The sequence below is a fragment of the Vulpes lagopus genome, chromosome 5 (genome assembly GCF_018345385.1).
Source record: "Vulpes lagopus strain Blue_001 chromosome 5, ASM1834538v1, whole genome shotgun sequence".
NCBI classification, from domain to species: Eukaryota; Metazoa; Chordata; class Mammalia; order Carnivora; family Canidae; genus Vulpes; species Vulpes lagopus.
The window spans coordinates 15,935,933-15,958,667 of record NC_054828.1 but is presented as its reverse complement, the minus strand read 5'-3'; the positions used below and the strand labels follow the sequence as shown (position 1 = coordinate 15,958,667).

At 42.9% G+C, this 22,735-nt stretch overlaps 1 protein-coding gene across 2 annotated transcripts in view; it reads left to right on the top strand.

Moving 5' to 3' along the window:
• The window catches only part of RFX4 (regulatory factor X4), a 161,201-nt gene that overhangs the window by 78,555 nt on the left and 59,911 nt on the right, over nucleotides 1–22,735 (top strand). For both annotated transcript variants that reach the window (XM_041756312.1, XM_041756311.1), the window contains exons 5-8: nucleotides 4,875–4,936; nucleotides 8,994–9,207; nucleotides 10,827–10,904; nucleotides 17,078–17,241. In XM_041756312.1, coding sequence (XP_041612246.1) covers nucleotides 4,875–4,936; nucleotides 8,994–9,207; nucleotides 10,827–10,904; nucleotides 17,078–17,241 — 518 coding nt within the window. The remainder of the gene's footprint in view (nucleotides 1–4,874; nucleotides 4,937–8,993; nucleotides 9,208–10,826; nucleotides 10,905–17,077; nucleotides 17,242–22,735) is intronic.

The following is a 22,735-nucleotide window of genomic DNA, read 5'->3' as shown; positions in this document are numbered from 1 at the left end:
TTCATGCAGTGTCGGAAAGGGTGGAGTCTCTCCCGCTTCTGTCTTGGGTGACTCAGTGGAGGGTGGCGCTGACCACAGGGATGGTAAAACTGCATGTATTGAGCCGTACATTATTCGAAAGGAATAAGTAAAGCCCCCTCATCCTCAAAAGAAAGGATGGGGAAGGGGGACTTTAGGACACTTTCACTTTTCCAGAGGCAACAGTATTGTGGTGGTGTCAAGTTAGACCGGGTGCCTTTGAATCCTAGGTCTGCATCTTGTGAGGTGTGTGGCTTTGTGCAGCCTACTCAGCCTCTCCAGGCCTCAGTTTATTCATCTGTGCAGAGGGAATAGCCATGGAGCCTGGACCATTGTAATGATTGAGATAATATATGTAAAGTGGTTGACACAGTGCCTGAACCAGGACTTGACCCGAAAGTGTGTGTGCATAACTCCTGTATCCTACCACCTTCCAGCTCGCCAGGGCAATGGAGACAGGAGCGTCTGAGGCTATGTGGGAAGGACACAGGGGAAATGGGAGGGGGTCAGGGAAAGAAAGGAGTTCCTCGGGGATGAGCAGGGCACAGTGTGTGTTTGGTATTTCAGGCAGAGGAACAGCATAGCATGTGCCTGGAGCTCAGGGAACACAGAGGGAAGTAGTAGGATTTGAGGCGGGGCACATCACAGAGGGCCTCATGGATGAGCCTGAGGAGGCTGGATGTTTAACCAGTGTAGGCAGTGAGCAGGCATCTAGCATTTGCAACGAGGAAATGAAATGATCATACATGTTTTTTAGAAAGGTGGTGCTGGCTGGGCAGCAAGACCGGAGGGGGGCAGGCAGTTAGGAGGATGTGTCTGTGGTCCAGGTGAGGGATCATCGTGGGCGAGGGCAGTGGCGGGGGAAGGGGACAGAGAGAAGTGGTTGGGCTCAGTAGGTTTCTTGGTCAGCATCAGTAGGACACGGGGTTGCACAATGTTGGAAAGGATGGAGTCTCTCCTGCCTCTGTCTTGAGGGACCCCGTGGAGGGTGGCGCTGGCCACAGAGATGGTAAGACTGCATGTATTGAGCCATACATGATTCAAAAGGAGTAAGTAAAACCCATAGGCTAGGGAGGAATTCATAGGATAAATTGATCCATGAATTCACAGGCCCCATTCCACAACTCGATGATTTCTCAAGATCCTAGCACAGAGAATTTCAAATACACTAATTGTACATTTTATTGCCTTTTAGAAGTAGAACAAACAGCTCCTGAAATTTGTCCTTGCTTCCTGGGGGCTTTCTGGAACATCTCTAGACCAGAGTCTGTGGCCCTGGTACCTTAGCCTAGGGCCAGGACATTATGTAGGATGCCATTTGGATAAATGCTTATAAAGATTCAGAACTTTGCCCATTCTCTTCAATCACGTATAATAAGGCTTAGGAATAACAGCAACAACAAAATGCTTCTTTTTTATTATCTGCATATTATTTGCAGGGAATAGGCAATTATTTTTTTAAAGTAAAGAAAAAGGCGAAGAGCTACTAGAACATCCTGGAAGATTTTTGGTGCCTCATTCAAGATTATCTTGAACTTCTTTTGTCAATTAGGAATATTCCCAATAAGAAAATCCTTTTCTATTTACAGAAAAAGTCAATGTTATACAAAAATGTTATACAAAAATCTTTTTTTCTAGTCCCAATCCTACTATCCTAACAACTATACATTTTTGCTTTTCCTTGTTCCCTTTCCATTCCTATATTTGTAAAAGATATAAATTATAAGCATAGCATAAATGTAGTTTGAGATATGCTATTTCATTTAACATGATATCATATATAAACTTTCTGTGCCATGACATAGTTTTTGTTACTACTATCGTTTTTTTAAAGATTTATTTATTTGGGGAGGATAAGGGGAGGGACAGAGGGAGAGGGAGAGAAAATCTCAACCAGACTCCCCGATCAGCCTAGAGCCCGACCTGGGCCTTCATCTCACAACCCCAAGGTCAGGGCCCGAGACAAAACCAGGAGCAGGACTGGGATGTGCAACCAGCTGTACCACCTGGGTGCCCCTGTTACCATCATTTTTCATGCCTACGTAGTGGTCTGTTGAGTGTATGTATGATCATTTATTTAGCCAGCTCCCTGTCATTGGACACCTACACTCTTTCCAATTGTTCTGTCTTATTAGTAGCCCTGCACATAACTTTTTCTTACTCCAGATTAGTTCCTTGGAATTCATAGACCAAAAATTATGAATATTTTGTGGTTCTCGATACATATCGTGAAAATGCTCGGGGAAGGGTTGTACCAATAAACAGTGTCACCTGCAATCTGTGAGAGCTTTGGTCTTGCCACACCTTGGACAGCACATGGTATTATCATTTTCCAAATGCTTGCTAATATCAGAGCATTAAACATGGTACCTGCTGTATGGGGGAAATCTCTCAGACCAAAATGCAGAAAAACCTCTGCTTTTCCTAAGCAACTATTATGTTTTTACCTTGTGGGTACGGGGCTCTTATAACTGTATCGTATAGGATAGGTAGGAAACTCTGAATCCAAATCATAACCCATGTTTAACCAAAGTGAAGAATCTCTCTCCATCTCCTTGCTTTCTGTATTTTCCTTGGATTTCTATCTGTATGTCTGCAACATTCGTGCTGTACCTTTGTGAACAGCTGCTTTGTATCTTGGCAGTGAAACCACTTCTGTGATGAAAGTCTGGAGGGTATTGTTGGCCAGAGGTGGTAAGGCCACTAAAACCATGGCACACATCATGGGGCAGAGTGCTTAGAAAGCCCTGTCGCTGACCCCACTCAGGCCCCACCCTGAACACTGCATTTTCCTCAGGCCACAGCAGTTTGAGAGGGACATAGACAAAGTGAGAACCCATATCCTCAGCTTCCAGGACTTAGGGTGAAAGAAACCAGGGCTGTGTCAGCTACAAAAGTGATGCCCTTCAAGATTTCAGAGAATGACTGCATTGTTTCCTGCAGTTATCATCACTGTCAGATAACATTTTAGAGGGCCATTTTTATTTCCTAAAGCGGTGTCTTCATTTTATCATATTAGATTTTCTAACCATTCTTATAAGCAATGTGTCAATGCGTGGGGTTGTTTTGTTTTTTGTGTTTACCCATTTTCAGATGAGTAAAACCTGTCCTATTATTCACAGTGGAGACAGCTTCCTAATGTACAGAAATGTTCTAATTTCATTTCACCCATTCCAGATTCTCAATTTCTCTCTGATTTGTCCACTTCCTTCCATCCCACTGATGCTGATTTAGTTGAGGCTACCATCCTTATCCCTATGATCTGACTGGGGAGTATATATATATACTCCAAGGCCCCAGACATAAAACCAAGCACAAAGAAGTTAAACAGCATGTCCAAGTTCAAATAACTAACAGGGTCACAGTAAATGTCTGTTGAGTGAGCAGATCCATCAATGAGAGCATCACTGTGGATGGAAAAGAATGTGGATGGATCAGGAGAGACTCATCCCTCAGCTCTGAGAAGGCACGCTTGTGGTCATGCCCCACCAGTGGGAAGTCGGCAGTTGGGTCTCATCTCACGAAGGGCAGCTTGCAGGCAGCCTCTCTCTGACTGTGCCTGCCTACTTGGTGATGTACTAGAAGAGGAGAGAGACTGGGAGAGTTTGGTGAAATGAGAAAAGTCCTTCGAAGTAAAAGGGAAGACTTATCAGGACGATTAGCAGTGATAATGTTCGTTGAGCCCTTACTAAGTGCAAGGCAATGTTGCAAATCATCTACATGCATTTACTTACTAGATTTTACAAGGATTCTCTAACGTAGGGGTTATTATCATTCCCATTTTACAAATGAGGAAACAGGCTAACTGAGAAAACTAACCTTAACTAAAGGTCCCCAGCTAACAAATGGCGAAGTTTGGCTGTCTCTAATCCAGGTAGCCTAGCTCCAAAGCAAGGAACACTTGCATCATCCTGTCTCTCCACAGATATCATTTCTGTAAACACCAAGGGCTGCTGGTTGTGTCTTCACCTTGGCAGATGGCATAGCTTCCAAATTTGCTGCAAATCCACATGAATATCATGGGCAACACTGCAGATGAGTCAAGCATACCCTCCGCTCAGGGGTTAGGCTTCCTCCTTCCATTCAGCAACACAGACTGAGCTCCTTGTATGTGCCAAACCCCGTCCCAGGTCCCTGGTCTCATGGAGCTTACTTAGGGGGAGAGAGAAAGTAGGCATGCAGAAAGCAAGTACACAAGATCATTTCAGAGTGTGAAGTGAGAGCAGGGCCATGAGATGGCAAAGGATTGCTTGTGCTACCGCCCCCTGGCTGGTCACAGAAGGCCACTGGGCAGAGGCCCAAATGTTGTAAGCAAAGGAGACAATCCTGTGGGGATGTGGATGAGGCTGCCTTCTGGGGAGAAGGAACTTACCTACAAAAGCCCCCAGAGGGAGCATGTCTGGTGTGTTTCAGGAATAGGGAAAAGAATTTAAAAAGCCAGCTTCACTGGGGTCTGGTGAGTAAAGGTGAGTCACAGGAGAGGAAGACCAGGAGGTAAGAGCAGGGACCACTTATAGAGGCCAAGGGCAGGTCTTCCTTCCAGGTGCCATGGAATACATTGGAAGACTTTAAGCTGCAGGGCTAACACATTCTGCATCAACTGGGACTTGCCCTGCATTGTGAGCCCAGTGAGACCCCCTCAGAGTCCAGGGCCCCATAATCATTCCAGTGCTCACCCGCCCCTGCCCCCCAGCTCCAACACTGGTATCTTCTCCATGATCCCACAGACTCTCAATAAATCATTGCAATTGAAGACCTATGTTTTCCCTTTTCTTTGAATTGATGTTTGTAAAACTCAGAATGACTGTGCTGCCAACTTTTCTCCATGAGTAACTAATTCTTGTGTTGACTTACAGATCATAAGGCAGCAGTTTCCCCAGTTAACCACCAGAAGACTCGGGACCCGAGGACAGTCCAAGTAAGCACCAGCAACCATTCCATCTGCAGAGCACACATCTCTGAATCAGGCTTGGACCCCAGGTCTTTTATCCTGAGTCCAGTGCACAGGCCTGGCAGGAAATCTGTGCCTGAGACAGGAGCTTTAGACAGGACAGAGGCTGTCAGAAGGCCCAGGGCCATCGGACCCAGCTGCTTTAAGGAGTCTGATTTTCTACCACCCTGCCTTTAAGTGTTTTTGTCAAATAGTCTTGGCAATCACTTAAAAGAGGACTTTGTGGCTTTTTGGACAATCTCTAGGTTACTTGAATTGTTTTGCTGAGCAGACTTTCTACGCTGATAGTATCTGGTTGCCCAAGAGAAGCAACCTGCACCAATCTCTGCAAGGGAGATGGGGTGAAGAAGTCCAGCTAGACCCTGGTACACAGGGCATGTTGCTTCCCAGACATCAGTTCTATCAACCATCCAACCCTTATTTGCTTCACACTTTGTGTGATCTGCTAGGTGCAGATCACCTGCCCTCATGGAGCATATACTCTGGTGGGGAAGACAGATTAAAAAAAAAACCCTCAGATTGTAACAAGAGACCTGTTGTAGAGAATAACAAAAGGAGGGTGGCCTAGTTTAGAAAGGTAGCCTGGGAACACCTTTCTGGAAGAGTCCTGAAAAGTGAGAAGTGTGCATGGACCCCTTTTCCTACATGTGAGTTGGTGGGAAGATAATCTCTGGCTTCCCTGAGCAAGCTTTATTAAAATCTCGGTTTATAAGATTTGCCTCAAAGGGTGTTTCAAAAATCATTCATTGGATGTTAACGGGTGTTCCGTGGAAAAGCTCTGTTGGCCACATAAGTTTAGGAAGCACAGAGTTCAACAGGTTCCTTTATGCAGGACTTCTCAGAACCTTTATTATATTGATGTACATAGTGACTCCACTAGAGGGTGCCTTATTATGTAGCATTGCTGAACACTTTGACCAGGTTGAGCAGCAGATCAGCACATACTGACTTACAGAATATTGACACTTGAAACAAAAACAAAAACAAAACAACCATATAGCACTTGTAAGACTTGAAACTAAGGGTTGGGCTTCAAAAGCAGCATGTCACACAATATCTCCTCACTCCTCTTGCCATCCCTGGGCAGCATTCCCATCCTCCGAGGGTGGATTTAACTTTGGAGCCAAGTTAGGTAAAGAAAGTGGGTGATCAAACTGGGGGGGGGAAAAACCTTTTTGGTAAAGCTTTGAAAATAACAAGACTCATTTTTGTGTGTGTGGCCCAGAAGCTCTAGGGGCAACTTCCAATGAGATTTACAGAAAATTTTGAATCAGGGACACTCTGGAGTAAATTTCTAATAATGTTCCAAGGTGATTGCTCTGAAGAACCAATCTCATCTCTAAAGAAAAGTTTGTTTAAAAATGAGGTTTCCGCCTTGGTAAGAGTGTAGAGTATGAGACCACCTGTCCTTATTTATTTGCTGGTTGGCACATGATGGGCAATTTGGTCCACATATGAGAGGGTGGTTGGAAGTATGTTGAATGCATGGAAATGAATGGGTCTTGGAAGTCACTGGCTTCAGTACATTGTTGCTCATCTCTAAGAGAAAAGAGTAGAAATAAACCACAAAAATAGATACATAGTAGAGACAGGGAGGGAGGATAGTAAAGATAGAATAGGACCATTTCCCAACCTTCCTAAACTTGGAGAAGGTTTCCTTCTGTCCACATGTGAGAACCTGTTTTTGGTTTTTGTATTCTTCTTTAACCCAGAAGTTGGTAAATTGGGCAATATCTTCTTTAAAAATTCGGTGGTGTCAATTTTAATGGTATCCCCTCCATAAGGACACCGCCCCCCAAGGTTGACCACACCTTCGACCAGTCAAAAGGTAACAAAACGCTCTAGTCTCCAACCTGCCACTCAGCCTTATAGAGAAAAACCCTCCACAAATTTACCTTGACAGAATACATCGGGGGGTGGGGGGTGACTGGATTGTGCTGACATGTCCTACAGAACTGAAACAGAAAAACCAAGACCTGATCAAAGCAATAGCTTCTCTCCAATTGCTAATTTCAGCAACATACACTCTGGAAAATCCAGACCCAGAACCATGGTCTGATCTGAATATGTGATCCCTCTCTTGATCTCAAGAGGTTGGGGAACTTTGTGAAGGTCAGAGAGGCATGTCCTAACTGCCAGGCCACCTGGATGGCACTCCCGCACTCCAGGAGCCAAACAGAAGCCATCCCCTCCCCCGTCTCTAGGGCGCCTCCCGGATGGGGAGGCAGTTATGACAGTTGGAAAGTAGAAGGTGCAGAAGACAGAGCAGCTCAACACAAACGAGAACTTTCTGATAACTGTCCCGACCCAAAATGAACTGGGCTGCCTTCGGAGGGCCTGAGTTCTTCATCCCAGGAGGCATTCAGATAGAGGCGAGATGCCCACTAAGCAGAAATATCACAGAATGGTATCAGCCGTAAGGGGGCAGGGAGAGGGGAGGTTATGTGTGCTCATCTCCCTTCCCTGAGAAGCCTCTCATGTAACCCAGTGCTTTCTCACTTGTATGATTCTGTGACTGCCACCAACCATATAGCTCCACGCGCAGAAACGAGTAATTAATATGTTATACAGTGTTTCTGAAAGCGAGGTTCATGAATTGCTTCCATTAGCATTGCTGTGCAATTATAGAAATCTACTCTAGGCCTACGAAGTCAGAATCTTGGCGGGGGGTGCGTGGAGCCCAGGAGTCTGTGTGTTGATGTTTTGTAGATAATTCTTAGTAGTAGTCAAGTTTGAGGGTTGCTGGCTTAGCCATTAAAGCACTTCAGAGGTTCAAATCCTGCTTCTACTCACTGGGTGATCTTGGGCTTGTTACTTAAATTCCCTGGGGGCTAATAGTTAATTCCAGCCTTACAAGGGTTTTGTGAGATTAAGTAAGGTAATGTGTGTAAAGAGCTTGAGCACCACATTAGATGCTGTGATGAATGTCAATTTACAAGAGTAAATAATGACAGTCTCTACAACAGTTGGGGATCATAGAACGGGGAATGTAACCTAGGAGGTTAGTCAGTCACAAGCTGGCATCCATCAGAATTGCCTGTGGTGCTTGTTCAGTGCTGATTGTTGGGCCCCACTTCCCCATTCTGAATCAGTAGGTCTGGCAAGGGCCTAGGAATCTGTATTTTTATTACACCCCATAAGTGACTCCCAAGTTTGTAATAGATTCCTGCAGTGTTTTCTGCTAGGTCAGTGTAATGGCTTTGGGGCCAAACAGACCTGTACTCAATAGCCTCTTCTAAACCGCTGGATGACCTAGAGCAGATTTCTTCAGCTTTCTTCCCTCCGTTTGTTTGTCCATAGAAAGGCCTTACTAATTCCCATTTAATAGTAGTATTTTTCAAATTAATGTAGGTAAAGCAGTTTACAAAGTGCCTAGAATGTAGCAAGTGCTCAGTTTCTGTGGCTAAAATCCAAACAAAATGCAGTTTTCATCATTAGTCTTCATTGGAAACATTGCTATTACTAAAGCCCATTTGAGTCAAAAGTTTCGGTCTTTTACCTTCAGTGCCAATGGAACCACTGCATATATCTTTTTAGAGATATAGTTCTTACAAGACTACCATTAATTGATTAAGGAAAGACAGAGACCAAATGAATTCTTGCTGGTGGTACAGTTAGTAGTTGCAAACACACCCTTCTTCTTGGGTCTCTACAGAGCTCTGTATCTCTGAGATCACATTTAGCTCGATAAGAGCTTAAATATAAATGGAATTTTTTTCATCCTCCCTTTATACTTTGCAGAGTATTTGACTTAACATTTTCTGGAGGAGGCAATTTTGGTTATTTTTACCTGCCTGATTGATGGCTGGCAACATGGAACTTTGGTTTAATTCTAGATTTCTGAGATGTCAAGTCTCACAGAAGTGTTAACTCTTCTAGTCCTGGGAGGATGGCCCAGCCATTGTTGGCCTTGGGCACCTCTGTCCAGGAAACCCCATCTGCTAACAGTGCATGTGGGTCTCTCTCTCTCTCTCTTCTTCTCTCCCTCCACCCCCCCCCTTCTCCCTCTGTCTCCGTGGCCCAGGTACCATTACTACGGCATTGCGGTGAAGGAGAGCTCCCAATATTATGATGTGATGTATTCCAAGAAAGGAGCCGCCTGGGTGAGCGAGACGGGCAAGAAAGAAGTGAGCAAACAGACGGTGGCATATTCACCCCGGTCCAAACTTGGAACGTTGCTGCCAGAGTTTCCAAATGTCAAAGATCTAAATCTGCCAGCCAGTCTGCCTGAGGAGAAGGTGACCACATCTGAGGTGTTGCTGGGAGTGGGTGGCTTCCCTTCCTCCCTCTTTCACACAACACATACAACCTCTCTCCCTCTCTTTCTCTGTCTCAGTGCAAAATGGTGAGTTTAAAAACAAAGATAGAGGGGTGCGTGGGTGGCTCAGTTGGTTAAGTGTCCAACTCTTGGTTTTGGCTCAGGTCGTAATCTCAGGGTCGTGGGATCGAGCCCCATGTCGGGCTCTGCTCTGGGCGTGGAACCTGGATTCTCTCTTTCTCTCCCTCTGCACCCCCCCCCCCCCCGCCACCACCACACACACACATGCTCGCTCGCTCTCTAAAAAATTTTTTTAAATATAAAGATAGAAATCTGAATAAAATAGGGACTTTAGTAAGTGATAATATATCAGTATCTATTCATTAGTTGTGAGAAATGCAGCATACTATGTAAGATGTTAACAATAGAGGTAATGGATGTAGGGCATATGGGAATTCCCCATACAATCTTCGTAATTTTTCTACAAATTCAATACTATGCTAAAACAAAAAGCTTATCTACCCCTCTAACTTATCTACCTACCTGTCTACAATGCTACACTGTCTCATTTCATGAAGGAAGAACCCTCTTGGCTCTAGATTGGGTTTTTTTCATAGGATACAGTTTATTTTCCCCTGTCCTGCAGAGGATGTGGTGAAATTATAGTCCCATAGGCGAGACTTTGTAGGTACAGTGAATTAGATAGTTTCGGTCATAGGGTATTTGGAGAAAATTACTGCAGCTACATGTCTCACGTACCTATTTTGACGCAGCCCCGTGCACCGGTAGATGTCGAGCTGCTGCTGTCTGCAGACCCCCTGGGAGCTGGGATGTGACGGTAACTGACATGAGTGCCACTCCCAGGAATCTCACAGCCAAGGGGGGATGGATGCTCATGCATAAGCAAACTAGTTTACATGAAATAAATGCATGTGTACGTTGTGAAATGAAGAGTATAAATGTTTTAAATCTAAGAACTAGTAAATTTTTTCCCCTCTTTTTTCCGCTTTTAAAAAAAATCAAATTTCCTTTTTGATAGCTTTAAAATTCTTGGATAAATGAAGCTGAAGATACAGTTTTTTTGCTGAGCGGATTCCAGATTTTTTAATGTCTTTTTTGGTGATTTTTGGCAAATACCTCTTCTTATAAGTACTCACTGGGTTTTAACTTTTCAGTATCTTATCTGATGAGAATTTAATTAATATGCCTTACTGAGCTCTACTATGGGCCAGACACTGTGCAAGGTGCTGGATACACGAGCATGAATAATATGCCATTTAAGTTTTCCCAGAGCCCGTGGTCCCAGGGGTGGAGAATGGAGGAGAGAGGAACCCATGCTTTCCACTGGACCACAGGGCAGGTGCCCGGAGGGAGAAACATGCCCAGGTGTCATGGGAACACAGAGGAAGAGCCCAGGGTCAGAGAGCACCACTAATGAAAGTTGGGCTTATTCGGGTCTTACAGGATGAGTAGGTATTAAGTGAATTTCATCCCTTCAACAGGGAATAAATGACTTGAAAATTGAAATTCCAAGGAAAGGCAGCAGTAATATATATTAATTATGCTTTTATTGTTGAAATCCCCCCCCAATCCCCACAGGTCTCTACGTTTATTATGATGTACAGAACACACTGTCAGAGAATATTGGACACTGTAATAAGAGCCAACTTTGATGAGGTAGGTCAATAAGTGTTGAGCTGTGAATACTCTGTATTAAAATATTATAGTAGCAGGAGCTCCAATTTTGAGAACTCCCACTGGGTGCCAGACCTTTGGAAACCCCCAATGCACATGAGCTCATGTAATCTTTATGGTGATCCCAGGAAGCAGGCACGATTATTACCCTCATTTTACACATCTTCTGTGTGAACAGCAGTTGGTATGGCCAGCTCCTTGACCTGACTAGTGAACTGCCTCCAGCCTCACTGGCCTAGGAGGAAGATGGTTATTGTGATGCCCAGTATTACAGATTCAGAGAAACTGAAGGAAAGCTTTCCTACATTTTGTATTTAATCTTTTCCTGAGGCCCCATTTTATTTTCATTTTAAAATAGTACAGTTGAAGAATGGAGAGGAGCAACAAGAGAGGATGAAGTACCAGTTACATAACCAGAGAGACAATAAAATCTTCTTGCCTAAAATGCCATCCAAAAGAGCCTTCTAGGGGAATGGCAAGAAGTCATACATTTCACCCCGTAAACCTGAGGCCTTTCTGTTTCCAGAAAATGCCTTCAGGTCAAAACCCCCCCCCAAAAAAACTCCCCACCCCCTGGTGTAGGTTGCAGACATTGAATTTGAAGATGATGCAGGCTCCCAGGGGGCTATAAAAACCAATAGGTATTGGTGGACAAGATTCTGGAGATTCCCTCCATGTGTGTTTTGGAGTGGGTGTGGTGTGCTCTGTAGGAGGAGAGGGTACAAAATGACATAAAGCACAAAATGCTCTGTCTCCCACATTCTTCTACCTTTCTGCTGCTGAGTCTCACAGTGGTGAGCGTTTACTGGGGGCTCTGCTTACCTGCTGGTAGAGAAATACTGTTGCTCCTGCTCCTGGCTTTTATTCATGAGATTATTTAAATCTCCTAATTCCTTGAGCAACCATTTAAGGGGACTTTTTTTTAGAGAAGGATCACTGCTTTCTCTCATGGTGTGGTTTGTTGTGTCTTGTATCCCAAAGATCACTGAGATGAGAACAAATAAAGGTTCATGTTCCATGACGACCATACTGGCTTCAGTAACAAATAACCCCAAGTCTTCATATGTTAGAAGTTTATTTCTCACTGATGTCACAAGCCAGTATGGATGCTCACGTGGAGGGCTGGTTGCTGGGTTAGGTCAGGGACCCAGCGCCTTCCCCCATGTGGCCATACCGTGCCCTAGAGCCATGGTATCCTCTTTGTTCAGTTAACAGATGGGGGAACAGATTATAGGGAAGACATACCTGCTTCTTAACCTTGTCAGCCCAGAAATAAAACACATCACTTTTTCCCCCCGCATTCCATTGGCAAAAGCTGGCCTCATGGCCTCACCTTGATGCAAGGGGATCTGCTCCCTCACTCGGCAGCACTTTACTGCCACAGAAGAGGAGCTCGGAGCTCTAGTGGCCAGCTGTCCCTCTCCACTACACGTTCTCACCACTGAACTGGTGACAGTCCCCCTTATGTCCCTATGTACTTTATTCATCTCAAAACTCTCCATCATCTCATTATACTTAATTTCATGCATGAACCCCAACACTTATTGGGCACCTAATAGTGCCATGCACTGCTATAGGTCTCAAGAATGGGGCAAGAAGTAAGACACAGCCTAGAGAGGGAAAAACAGGAAGGCACACCAGAAATTCAGAGGCAGAGTATACAGTGATGGCTGCAGAAACCTTGAGGAGGCTGAGCGCTCCTATGGGGAAAGTGCCAGACTTGGAGCCCAGGCTCTGCCAGGAAAGCCTTTGTTGTTTATCCTAGAAATAAAGATAAAAATATCATCCCAGACTATCTAGTGCAGAAGAAGATGAGACATTGCCTAGCAAAAACCCTTTGTAAACTATAAAAGGTCATGGAAATGCTTGCTCTTATAGGTTATGTCAACAAGGGAGTTAAAAGACTTGTTCAAGGTCACACATTTGGTAAGGGCCAAAGTTGTGGCTGCATCTTTTGTCACTTGACACCCCCAGTCCAATATTATTTCCACTTCTTTGACAGGGATATTTGGGGGCTGTTTTTAAAGTGGCTAATGAAGATGTGTTTCATTCTACCCAACCACAAAAGAATGAAGGGGAAGACTTTCCCTTTGATGGGCATGGATTTCTCCCACAGCTGAGAAAAATCATGGGCAAATGGATGGTGGGAGCATCTGGTACACCTTGACATTGCAGTTGCTTCAAGTCTTCAAGATCTTTAAGGGTCGAGGTTATAACTAATGCTGGTATCACATTCTTAAATTATCTTATTGGGCTGGAGCAGTTTGTCTCCCACCAATGCAGTATAAGCCCTTGCGGGCAGGGACCTTGTCTGTTTTGTTTGCTTCTGTGTCCAGGTCAGATATACTCTTAGGCTCTCAGTAAGTATTTGTTAGGGAGATGAATGCATGGATGGATGGGTGGGTGGGTGGATATAAAAATGTCATAGCCTTGTAGCGTTGTCAGGCAAGTGCAAAGAGCTCCAATCTGCCTGCGGGGGGGACTCCCTGCAAAGCCTTCTCCAGGCTACATTGCATGAGGAGCTTTCCAGTCAGATGGTCCTGTGTTTGAGTCCACATCCACCACTTACTGGCCTGTGACCTTGAGCCCCTCTGAGCCTCCATTTCTTTTGCCATAAAGTGGAGGTGATAATTTTATCTACATAAGAATTCATGTGTCTGATTTTGAAATCAGAGCATGATAAATGGTGGCTAATGTTTTGTTGAGATCCTGTCAACGCCATAGCAATTAAGTACCCCTGATTGGAAGTTATCATGTGCTTCCACAAGGTGCCAGTATATTCAGAATGAAGTAAATACATATACGGAAAAGAAAGGGAAATCCTCCGTAGGTATTGTTAAGGAAGTCATCTCCTGATGCTTCACTGAGCCAAGAGGGAGATGGCTGGGAGTTGAGGGGACTGAGGCAGATAATCTAGGAAACTTTAAATAATGCTTTTCCATCCTTTACCTCTGATGATTTCACCACTTATGATTACAAGGAGTAAGGAAACTCCTCCCTCCTGGCTGATCATCAGTTTCCATTTGGTAGGTGCCTCCACACTCCCAGGCATTTTGCCTCAGTGATTTTAATGGATCCTTATACTGGGTAGATGTTTTCTCTATTTTATAAAAGTTAATAGCTCTCATATTTAGATATTTAGGTCTAAGCTCCAGATTCAGCTGACTTGGCATGCAACTTAACGTGACCAAATCAGAGCTCTGACTTTCCACCTGAATTTGCTGTCCCCGTCTCAGATTGCCATCACCACCCACCCAATTGCTCAAGCCTCAAATGTTGCTGCTTCTCTTTCCCTCACCCTGCATCCAGCCCATGGGGAGGTCCCACCAACTCCACCTCCTGCTGTAACACCTCTGTCCATTTCACACCCAACTTCCCAGTCTCAGCTCTGGAGCTTTCCACTATTCTTCCTTCCTTCCTTTTCCTTCCCTTGCCTGAAGTGTTGCAAGTAGAAAAGGAGATCAAACTGGCCAACACCACCCTCTCCAAAGACTGCTCAGGAGACTGAGGACTGATAAGGGCTCCCCATGCAAGCTGATCAGGCTTAAAACAGATGCCTGCCAAAGACTGGTTTTCCCCAGATTCGTTTAAACCTACACAGCCGCTGATCTTTTCCAGAATTTCTGTTAGAAATTGACTGATCACATAGAAAAAGGCAGTAGGGCTGCATGCAAGGAGAGCCAAGAAAGACGAGTGAATTCAGAATCTTCCAAATGGGTAGGAAATCAATGGGGCAGAGGTTCTTATGCAGTGTTGGAAGGGGAGGCAGGGAGGTCCAGGACCCAGCCTGAGGCTGATGCCCAGGGACAGGAACAGGATCAGGAACAGTGGAGGGTCCTCTAGAAAGAAAGCACCTTATCCCAAGAGGCCTGGCCATCTCCAGGCTCAGGCTGAAAGAGCAGTCAGCCACCAGGTGACCCTGGGACAGACCAAGAGCCTTGACAAGTGAGCAGAGCCACTGTGGGGATGCTGGCTGAGCGACACTCGGAGACTTGGACAACATGTCACAAATGCTTAGGGCAGCCCATGGATTTCTTGGGGCTGATAGTGGCAGTGTCTCCATGATGTAATAATCACCATCACCATTAACCTTTATTGGTGCCAAGCACTAAAATAGGTACTTCTTAGGAATCTTTGCCAAAACCTATGCAGTCAGTAAAGGCTACTTTTATTGCCATTTCACAGGTGAGGAAGCTTATATGTCTCTAAACTTAGAGATGTTACACCGCTGGCTGGTAGCAGGGCCAGGGCTGGAACTCTGGAAGACAGTCTTCATTCATCTGCACTTTCTGTTTTGACTTTTGATCCTGCTGAATACTGTGCAGTATTTTCACTGTTGTGGGAGACATGGCACTGTGACTTGAGTATGAGTTTACAAACGTGAACTTCATTTACCACTTTGATCATGGTTTTGGTCAAATGCCACCTAGGAAGTCAGAGGGCATGCTTTCTCCCCATTCCTTATCCCCCAAACTTCCTATCTGGTCCAGGCCGTGGATGTCAGGGAAATCTGTCCACAGGAGGCTGAGCTCAGGTCTCCAGCCTGGAGTTGGAGGTAGCCTGGCCTGAGGAAAGCAAGACCCCACTCCTGAGAGGAGCCTGATGGACACCACAAGTCAGCACTGCAGAGGTAGAAAGCAGGAAGGCCGGCAGCAGTCCAGGGATAGCTGTGGGTGCCAGGAATTAGGGTAGAAGGCCTGTTATTGTGAGAACAAACTCGCCACAAAACTGACTGGGAGAACGACGGCAGACAAGGGCTCCGTCTCATCCATTCCCTAACTTGCTGTCTGGATTTGGACAAATAAGTTAATGTCTCTGCAGAATGGGAGCCAGGATTCTCAGCTGTAGTAACATTGCAAATACTAACTGAGAGGACCATGCAAAGTACCTGGCATATAGTGTCGCTCGATAAATAAAGCTAATCCCCATCGTAATACCACCTCCAAAGTCTTAGATGAAGGGTATTATCTTTTGCATTGGATCAAGGTTGATTTAGGAAGCCAGAAATGTGGGTAATGCTACATGTGGGGGTTTGAGAGTACTCATCTGGGAGGGGGAAAGAAGGATACATAGTCCAGGAATCAAGTTGAGCCTATGAGAATTCACAAGAATTCAGTCATTTGTTCCCTGTCTCCAAAATGAACCACTCCTCGGTGTTAGCTAAGCTCTAGGTGTTTTTTTTTTTTTTTAGTTTTCAGGAATTCATGAGTTGCATATAACACCCAGTGCTCATGCCATCATGTGCCCTCTTAATCTAGGTGTTTTTTTTTAATTGAAGGTATTTTTAGTGGTATTATATACATCAGTTAACCATCGTTACCGTTTCCCTTCACTTACCTTATCTTGTCCTGCACCTCACGTCCTTAACCTGCTCTCTCTCTGACCTCCAGCTCACACACTAAAAGATGGAGATATATAGGCTCCTGAAAAGTTCTCTGCCTTAGACATTCACTCTGCCGCTTGCTCCTCAACAGCACAGCTAGAGTTCCTGCTATTACATCAATAAGCATTCTTGAGTGCCTTGTGTATTTCTGTTCTGTACTAGTGGTTGGGGTGGGAGTACCCACGTCATTTACCACCCACATACCACTATCCAGCATCCCATAGTGGCAATACCCGGTCAGGGCTCTTGGAGAAATGGAGGTATTTGGGTAGAAGAGGCCCTTGCATTTTATTCTATTTTGGTGCACAAATTTGAATCAGTAGACTTGTCTGTGCCACCTACTTTCCTCCTGTCCAGACACATTCCTTTTACCAATAACTCACACATCAGTCAGTCCCTTCTTTTCGAGGACACCCAGGTGCTACCACAGGCCCAAAGAATAGTCAGCACTAACGCTCTGAATTTGTTAAGAGGAATATCCCACCTTCCCTTCCTTAAACTTTTCCCAGACCACAGGTGAGCATGAAGGGGCCGGTGGGTTAATGGGCTAGTCCTCTCTCCCAGGGCAGAGTAGACCCCAGGGCGCCAGGCCAGGTGGTTCTGCAGCAATGGGCCTGGCACCCAGACGAGCAGGGGGAAGATTGGGACAGGGCCTCCTCTGCCACAGCAGGGGAAACAGATGACCCCACTGCAGCCTGGTGGAGTCCCAGGCTTTGTGGGGTGGGGAGGGCCTATGTAACCTCATGCTTCTCCTTTCTGTGGGTTGATACAGGTTCAAAGTTTCCTTCTGCACTTTTGGCAAGGAATGCCGCCCCACATGCTGCCTGTGCTGGGCTCCTCCACGGTGGTGAACATCGTCGGCGTGTGTGACTCCATCCTCTACAAAGCTATCTCGGGGGTGCTGATGCCCACGGTGCTGCAGGCGTTACCTGACAGGTGGGTGTGCCTCTTCTTGTGACTAGTCCATAGCACTAATTGTTCCTGCCTCTCTGAACATAATCATGCACTGTCTGGGGGTCTCCCTTATAAAGATCATAGACGGTAAGCTTTTAAGAATTCAATTTTATTTACAATTTTTAATACAAATAAAACTTTTAACATTTTGAGCCATTTGTACGGTTCAAGATTTGAAAGGTGTAATGCGGTATATGGTGAAAAGCCTCCCCCCCACAACTCCTATTTGCCAGACCCCCAGACCTCTCTGTAGAGCATCAAATATAGACATTTTCTTGACTGGGGTGGCGGGCAGGGACAGGGTTCATCCAGATCTGCTGTGCACATATTCCCAGTGCATATATCATATTCTTTTTGTCACTGATACAGTGATATACTATATTAAGTTGTTCTGCACCTTGCTTAAAAAACAATCTTGGAGCTTTTATTGGGGCTTCTGTGTCCCATGTTGCCCCTCCCTGCTGCCCTGAGGCTGGACCAAATGGAGCACTTCACAGGCTTCCCTTCCCCTGTGGCTTCCAGCTGGCGTCAGCCAATGGGGAGACCAGGAGGGGGAGGGAAGAGAGGGAGGTGGGGAGATGGACTCTGTCTGCATCCCTGGGAGGTCACCTGGGACTGGCCGTGGCACTTCACAGGGCCTCCCAGTGTACCACCAGATTCACATTCTTCTGGAGTACTTTGTGCTTAGGCTGGAAGTTTGCCCTCTGGACACGGGGTGGACGAGTGGCTGCTGCCCCTAGCCCCCAATAGCAGCAGTGTCCCTCATGCGCTCCTTCATGCCTGTCGACACCCTCGTTACTTGCCCCTTGTAAATAAGCCTCTGTTTCCTGTTGGGACTGTTGGAGAACATTCCACATCAGTCTGTACAGAGATTTTATTCTTTTTTTATGCCCGCATACTACTCCCACTGGGCTGAATGTGATCAGTTGTCTTCATATTTCCAGTCTTATTTTACTACAAATAACGCAGTGATGAATGATGTTGTAAATACATTCTTTCTCTGGGGTAGTGCATTAGCTTCCCAGGGCTGCAGCAACAAAGTTGCACAAATTGAGTGGCTTAAAACAACAGAAATGAATTCTCTCATATTTTGGAGGCCCGGAGTCTGAAATCAAGGTGTTGGTGGTGTTGGTTCCTTCCAGAGCCTGTGAAGGCAGATCTGCTCTGTGCCTCTCTCTCCCAGCCTCTAGTGGTTGCTCAAAGTCCTTGGTGTCATTGGCTTACAGAAGCATCCCTCCAGTCTCTGCTTCCATCTTCATATTGACTCCCACTCTGTCTGTCTCTTAGTGTTTTATAAGGACACTTGTCATCAGATTTAAGGCCCACTCAGTTAATCCAAGAGATCATCTCAAGATCCTTAATCACATCTGCAAATAAGGTCACCTTTACAGGTTCCAGGGGGACATACTGTGGAGGGGGTACCACTTATCCCACTACGTGAATGGTATGTGCAGAATAAATTCCTACCGGGCTGAATTTCTGGTTCAAAGACGTGTGACTTCAAAAAAAAAAAAAAAACAAAAACAAAGACATGTGACTTAAACTTTTCTCAGTGAAGTTTTGATGTGTATTTCTCTCTTTAAAAAAAAAAAATGAAAGGGAATATAAAGGAAGGGAAAAGAAATGTTGGGAAATATCAGGAAGGGAGACAGAACATAAAGACTCCTAACTCGGGGAAACGAACTAGGGGTGGTGGAAGGGGAGGAGGGCGGGTGTTGGAGGGGAATGGGTGACGGGCACTGAGGTGGACACTTGACGGGATGAGCACTGGGTGTTTTTCTGTATGTTGGTAAATTGAACACCAATAAAAATTAATAAAAAAATAAAATAAAATAAAATAAATTAAAAAAAAAGATTTTATTTATTCATGAGAGACACAGAGAGAGAGAGGCAGAGATACAGGCAGAGGGAGAAGCAGGCTCCATGCAGAGAGCCGGATGTGGGTCTCCAGGATCATACCCTAGGCTGAAGGCAGCGCTAAACCACTGAGCCACCTGGGCTGTCCTATTTTCTCTTATTATGGATGAAATTGAGTATCTCTTTGTTTCTTTAGGAGTAACTTCCATTTTCTTTCCTGTGAACTCTCAGTTCTTATCCTTTGACTATTTTTCTATTTAGTGACTGATGCTTTTCTCATTGATTTTTAGGAGTTCTTTATTTATTTGGTATACTATTTATCAGTGTTGAGAGTCACAAATACTTTCTCATTTTGTTGTTATTCTTTTGTCTTTGCCATACAGAAATATATGTATGTAGTTGAATTTATCAGTTGTTGCTTTTATGCTTCTGGATTCAGTATCATAGTTTTAAAAGTCCTCCCCACTCCAACGATTAAGTAAATTTCCCCATGGTTTATCATACTAACTTTATGGTTTAATTTTGTGCTTTTGAGTTTTGGTCAATTTGGAACTCATCCTGGTGTAAGATGTAAAGTGCGACTTTGTTTTCTCCTCAGCATCTATCCTGTTCTCCCAACACCATATGTTAATTATTCCATCCTTTCTTCACAGAGTTGAGATGCCTCTGTTTTTATAGAATAATTTTTATATGTATTTGGGGCTGTTTCTGGACTTGCTATCCTATGCCATTGATATTTCTGTACATTCATGTTCCAGGGTCACTATTTTGAGTTTTATGCTTTTAAACATATTTCATATTTAGTAAGACTAGCTCCTCATACTTACTTCCCTTTTTAAATAATTGTCCTATTATTATCACTTATTTTTCCATATGCACTATCTTGTCATCAGTTTGTCTATTTCAGTACATAAACATATATAACACACATGTATTCTTACTGGGATTACATTACATTTAGGGAAAATTATATATTTATGATTTTGAGAATTCCTAACAAACAACATGGTTTGCCTTGACAGCTATTCTGATTTTTAGTTTTGTGACTACAGGAATACTGTAAATCTTTTTTTTTTTTCATATAAATCTTATACATTCAAAAAATTTATTCTTAGATATTTATCTTTTTGTTGATATTGTGAATGCAGTCTTTTCCTCCACAGCGCTTGATGGATGGTGGTTTGTGTACATGAATGCTATTGATATCTGTGTGTTGTATTTGGAGCTGGCTATGCCAAGCTTATCTTGTTGTATTTCTTTTTTCAGGTTCTCTTAGATTTTCCATGTTTAGAATCCTATTATCTACAAATACAGATAATTTTACTGTTGTTTTTCTAATTTTTATACCTCTTATTTATTTCTCTTATTTAATTACTTTGGCTTATGCCTCAAGAACATATTGAAATTCTTGACTTTAATGAAAATGCGTCTAGTCTTTCTCCATTAAACATTGTGCTGGCTTTTGGATTAAGATTGATGTATTTTATCATATTAAGGAATGTCTTTAATTCATTAAATGTTTTATGAAGGATGTTGTTGAATATTGTCCAATAGTTTTCATCATCTATGGAAATTATTATATCATCCATCTCCTAATATTGAACCATTCTTGCATTCCTAGAATAAACCTCACTTGCTCATAGTATATCTTCTTTAATGTGGTACAGGATTTTATTTTTCCAATGTTTTATTTAGAGTTTATGAATCAAAGTCATAAAGTGAAATTGGTCTGCACTTTTCTTTTGATGTTTCATCTTCATTAGTTGTTGGTATCAATGTTATTCTTGCTTCATAAAAAAATCTGAAAGCTTCTTCCACCCCTATTTTTAACCTAAACTCTGGCGCACTTTAAATAGCAGTGAAATTATTTGCTCTTGAATACTACATAGAATTAATTCCCTGAAGGCATTTGGGTGTAGTGTTTCATGGGAATAAATCTATGAAATTTTTTCTTTTTTTTTCTTCTATAGTAATTAATTAGTTTAGATTTTTGTCTTCTCTGAGACAAGTTTTGGTAAATTATATCTTCCTGGAAAATATCCACTTCTAGATCTTTCCATTTATTTCCCTAGGGTTGAACAAAGTAGATTTGTAGACTCATTGAGTTTCCTCTGTGTCTGATTATTTCTGCTTTAATACATTTTAGTTTGTGTAGTTATGCTTTCTTCTGCTTCTTTGTGATCAAGTTACCTGTTTTGTTTTATTTTTTTTCAAGAAACATGCTCTTGGATATATTTATTGGTGCTATTACTCATTCTTTTTCCTAATACATTGATTTCTTTTATTTAATTCATTTCTTTTACTTTCCTAAGTTTACTGTTCTTCATTTATTCAACAAATACTTTATTGATTGCCCACTACATAGCTTGTTGTTTTTATCAGTGACCAAAAACAATTGACCAAAAAAATACATGCTTGATTTACTTACTTTCTTTCATTCTTGTTTAATAACATAGATATTTCAGGCTTGGGTTTTTCTTTGAACACTATTTTAGCTGTATCTCATAGGTTTTGATATGTAATATTTAACATTGTTATTTTCTAGATATTTTGCAACTTTGGTTTGGAGTTCCTCTTTGTCCTAAAAATTTCTAAAGAGTACTTAAAAAGTTCCAATTGTTAGAAATTGTTCTGGCTACGTTATTCATTTTAGCTTTTATTGCTTTGTGATTAATGACTATTTTCTGAACTATTATTTCTTCTTTTGGGATCTTACTTAGATTTAATTTGTTGTCTAATATACGATCAGTTTTGTGACACTTGGAAGGAAGGAACACTCTCTGTCTTCAAAGTACAGACTTTGGCAGATATGCATTTGGGTCAACATTATTGTTATTTAATTCTTCTGTTGTCTTTGTGCTGTCCACTTAGACTGTATGGATCAAGATAGGTAAATAAGTTTAAGACTTATTACTAGTGTGAACATATTTCATCTTGTATCTCCCTTAATTTTTATTTTTGAATGTTGATGCTATATTATATGATGCTTTGATATTTCTAGCTGCTTTTTCTTCATTGTAATACTTTCATTATGAATTGCAACATCTTCATTGTAAATTGTACTCTTAGCATTATTTTTTTGGTATACTTAGCATTATAAAGTCAAGTTTAGATTTTTTTGGCCCAGAATTTAGGTTGTCTGATATTAAGATCATGACCTCTATGTTCTTTTTGTTTTGATCTGTCTGAATACATTTGCCCATCTTTTTATAACTTACTTATATGCAGAACCATTTAAAATTTCATAGCTCAATCTGATTTTTTTGTCTTACTAGATAAGTCTAGCCCAATTACATTTATTGACACAACAGATACTTTTGTTCTTAGTTCTATGATTTCATTTTATGTTATTATGTATATGTCTATAGCTTTTTATTTAATTTTATTTTAAAAATTCAGGTTTATTGAAGTATACTTTATATATATTAACATTCACCAACAAACACCGGGATTAGGGGTGCCAAACCCGTGTGCAGTTGAAAATTTGTGTATAACCTTCAGCTCCCCCCAATTCAAGTACTGATAGTCTATTGTTGACCAGGAGCCTTACCAATAACATAAACAGGCAATTAACACATATTTTGTGTTACACATATTGTTTTTTTTAATAATTTTTTAA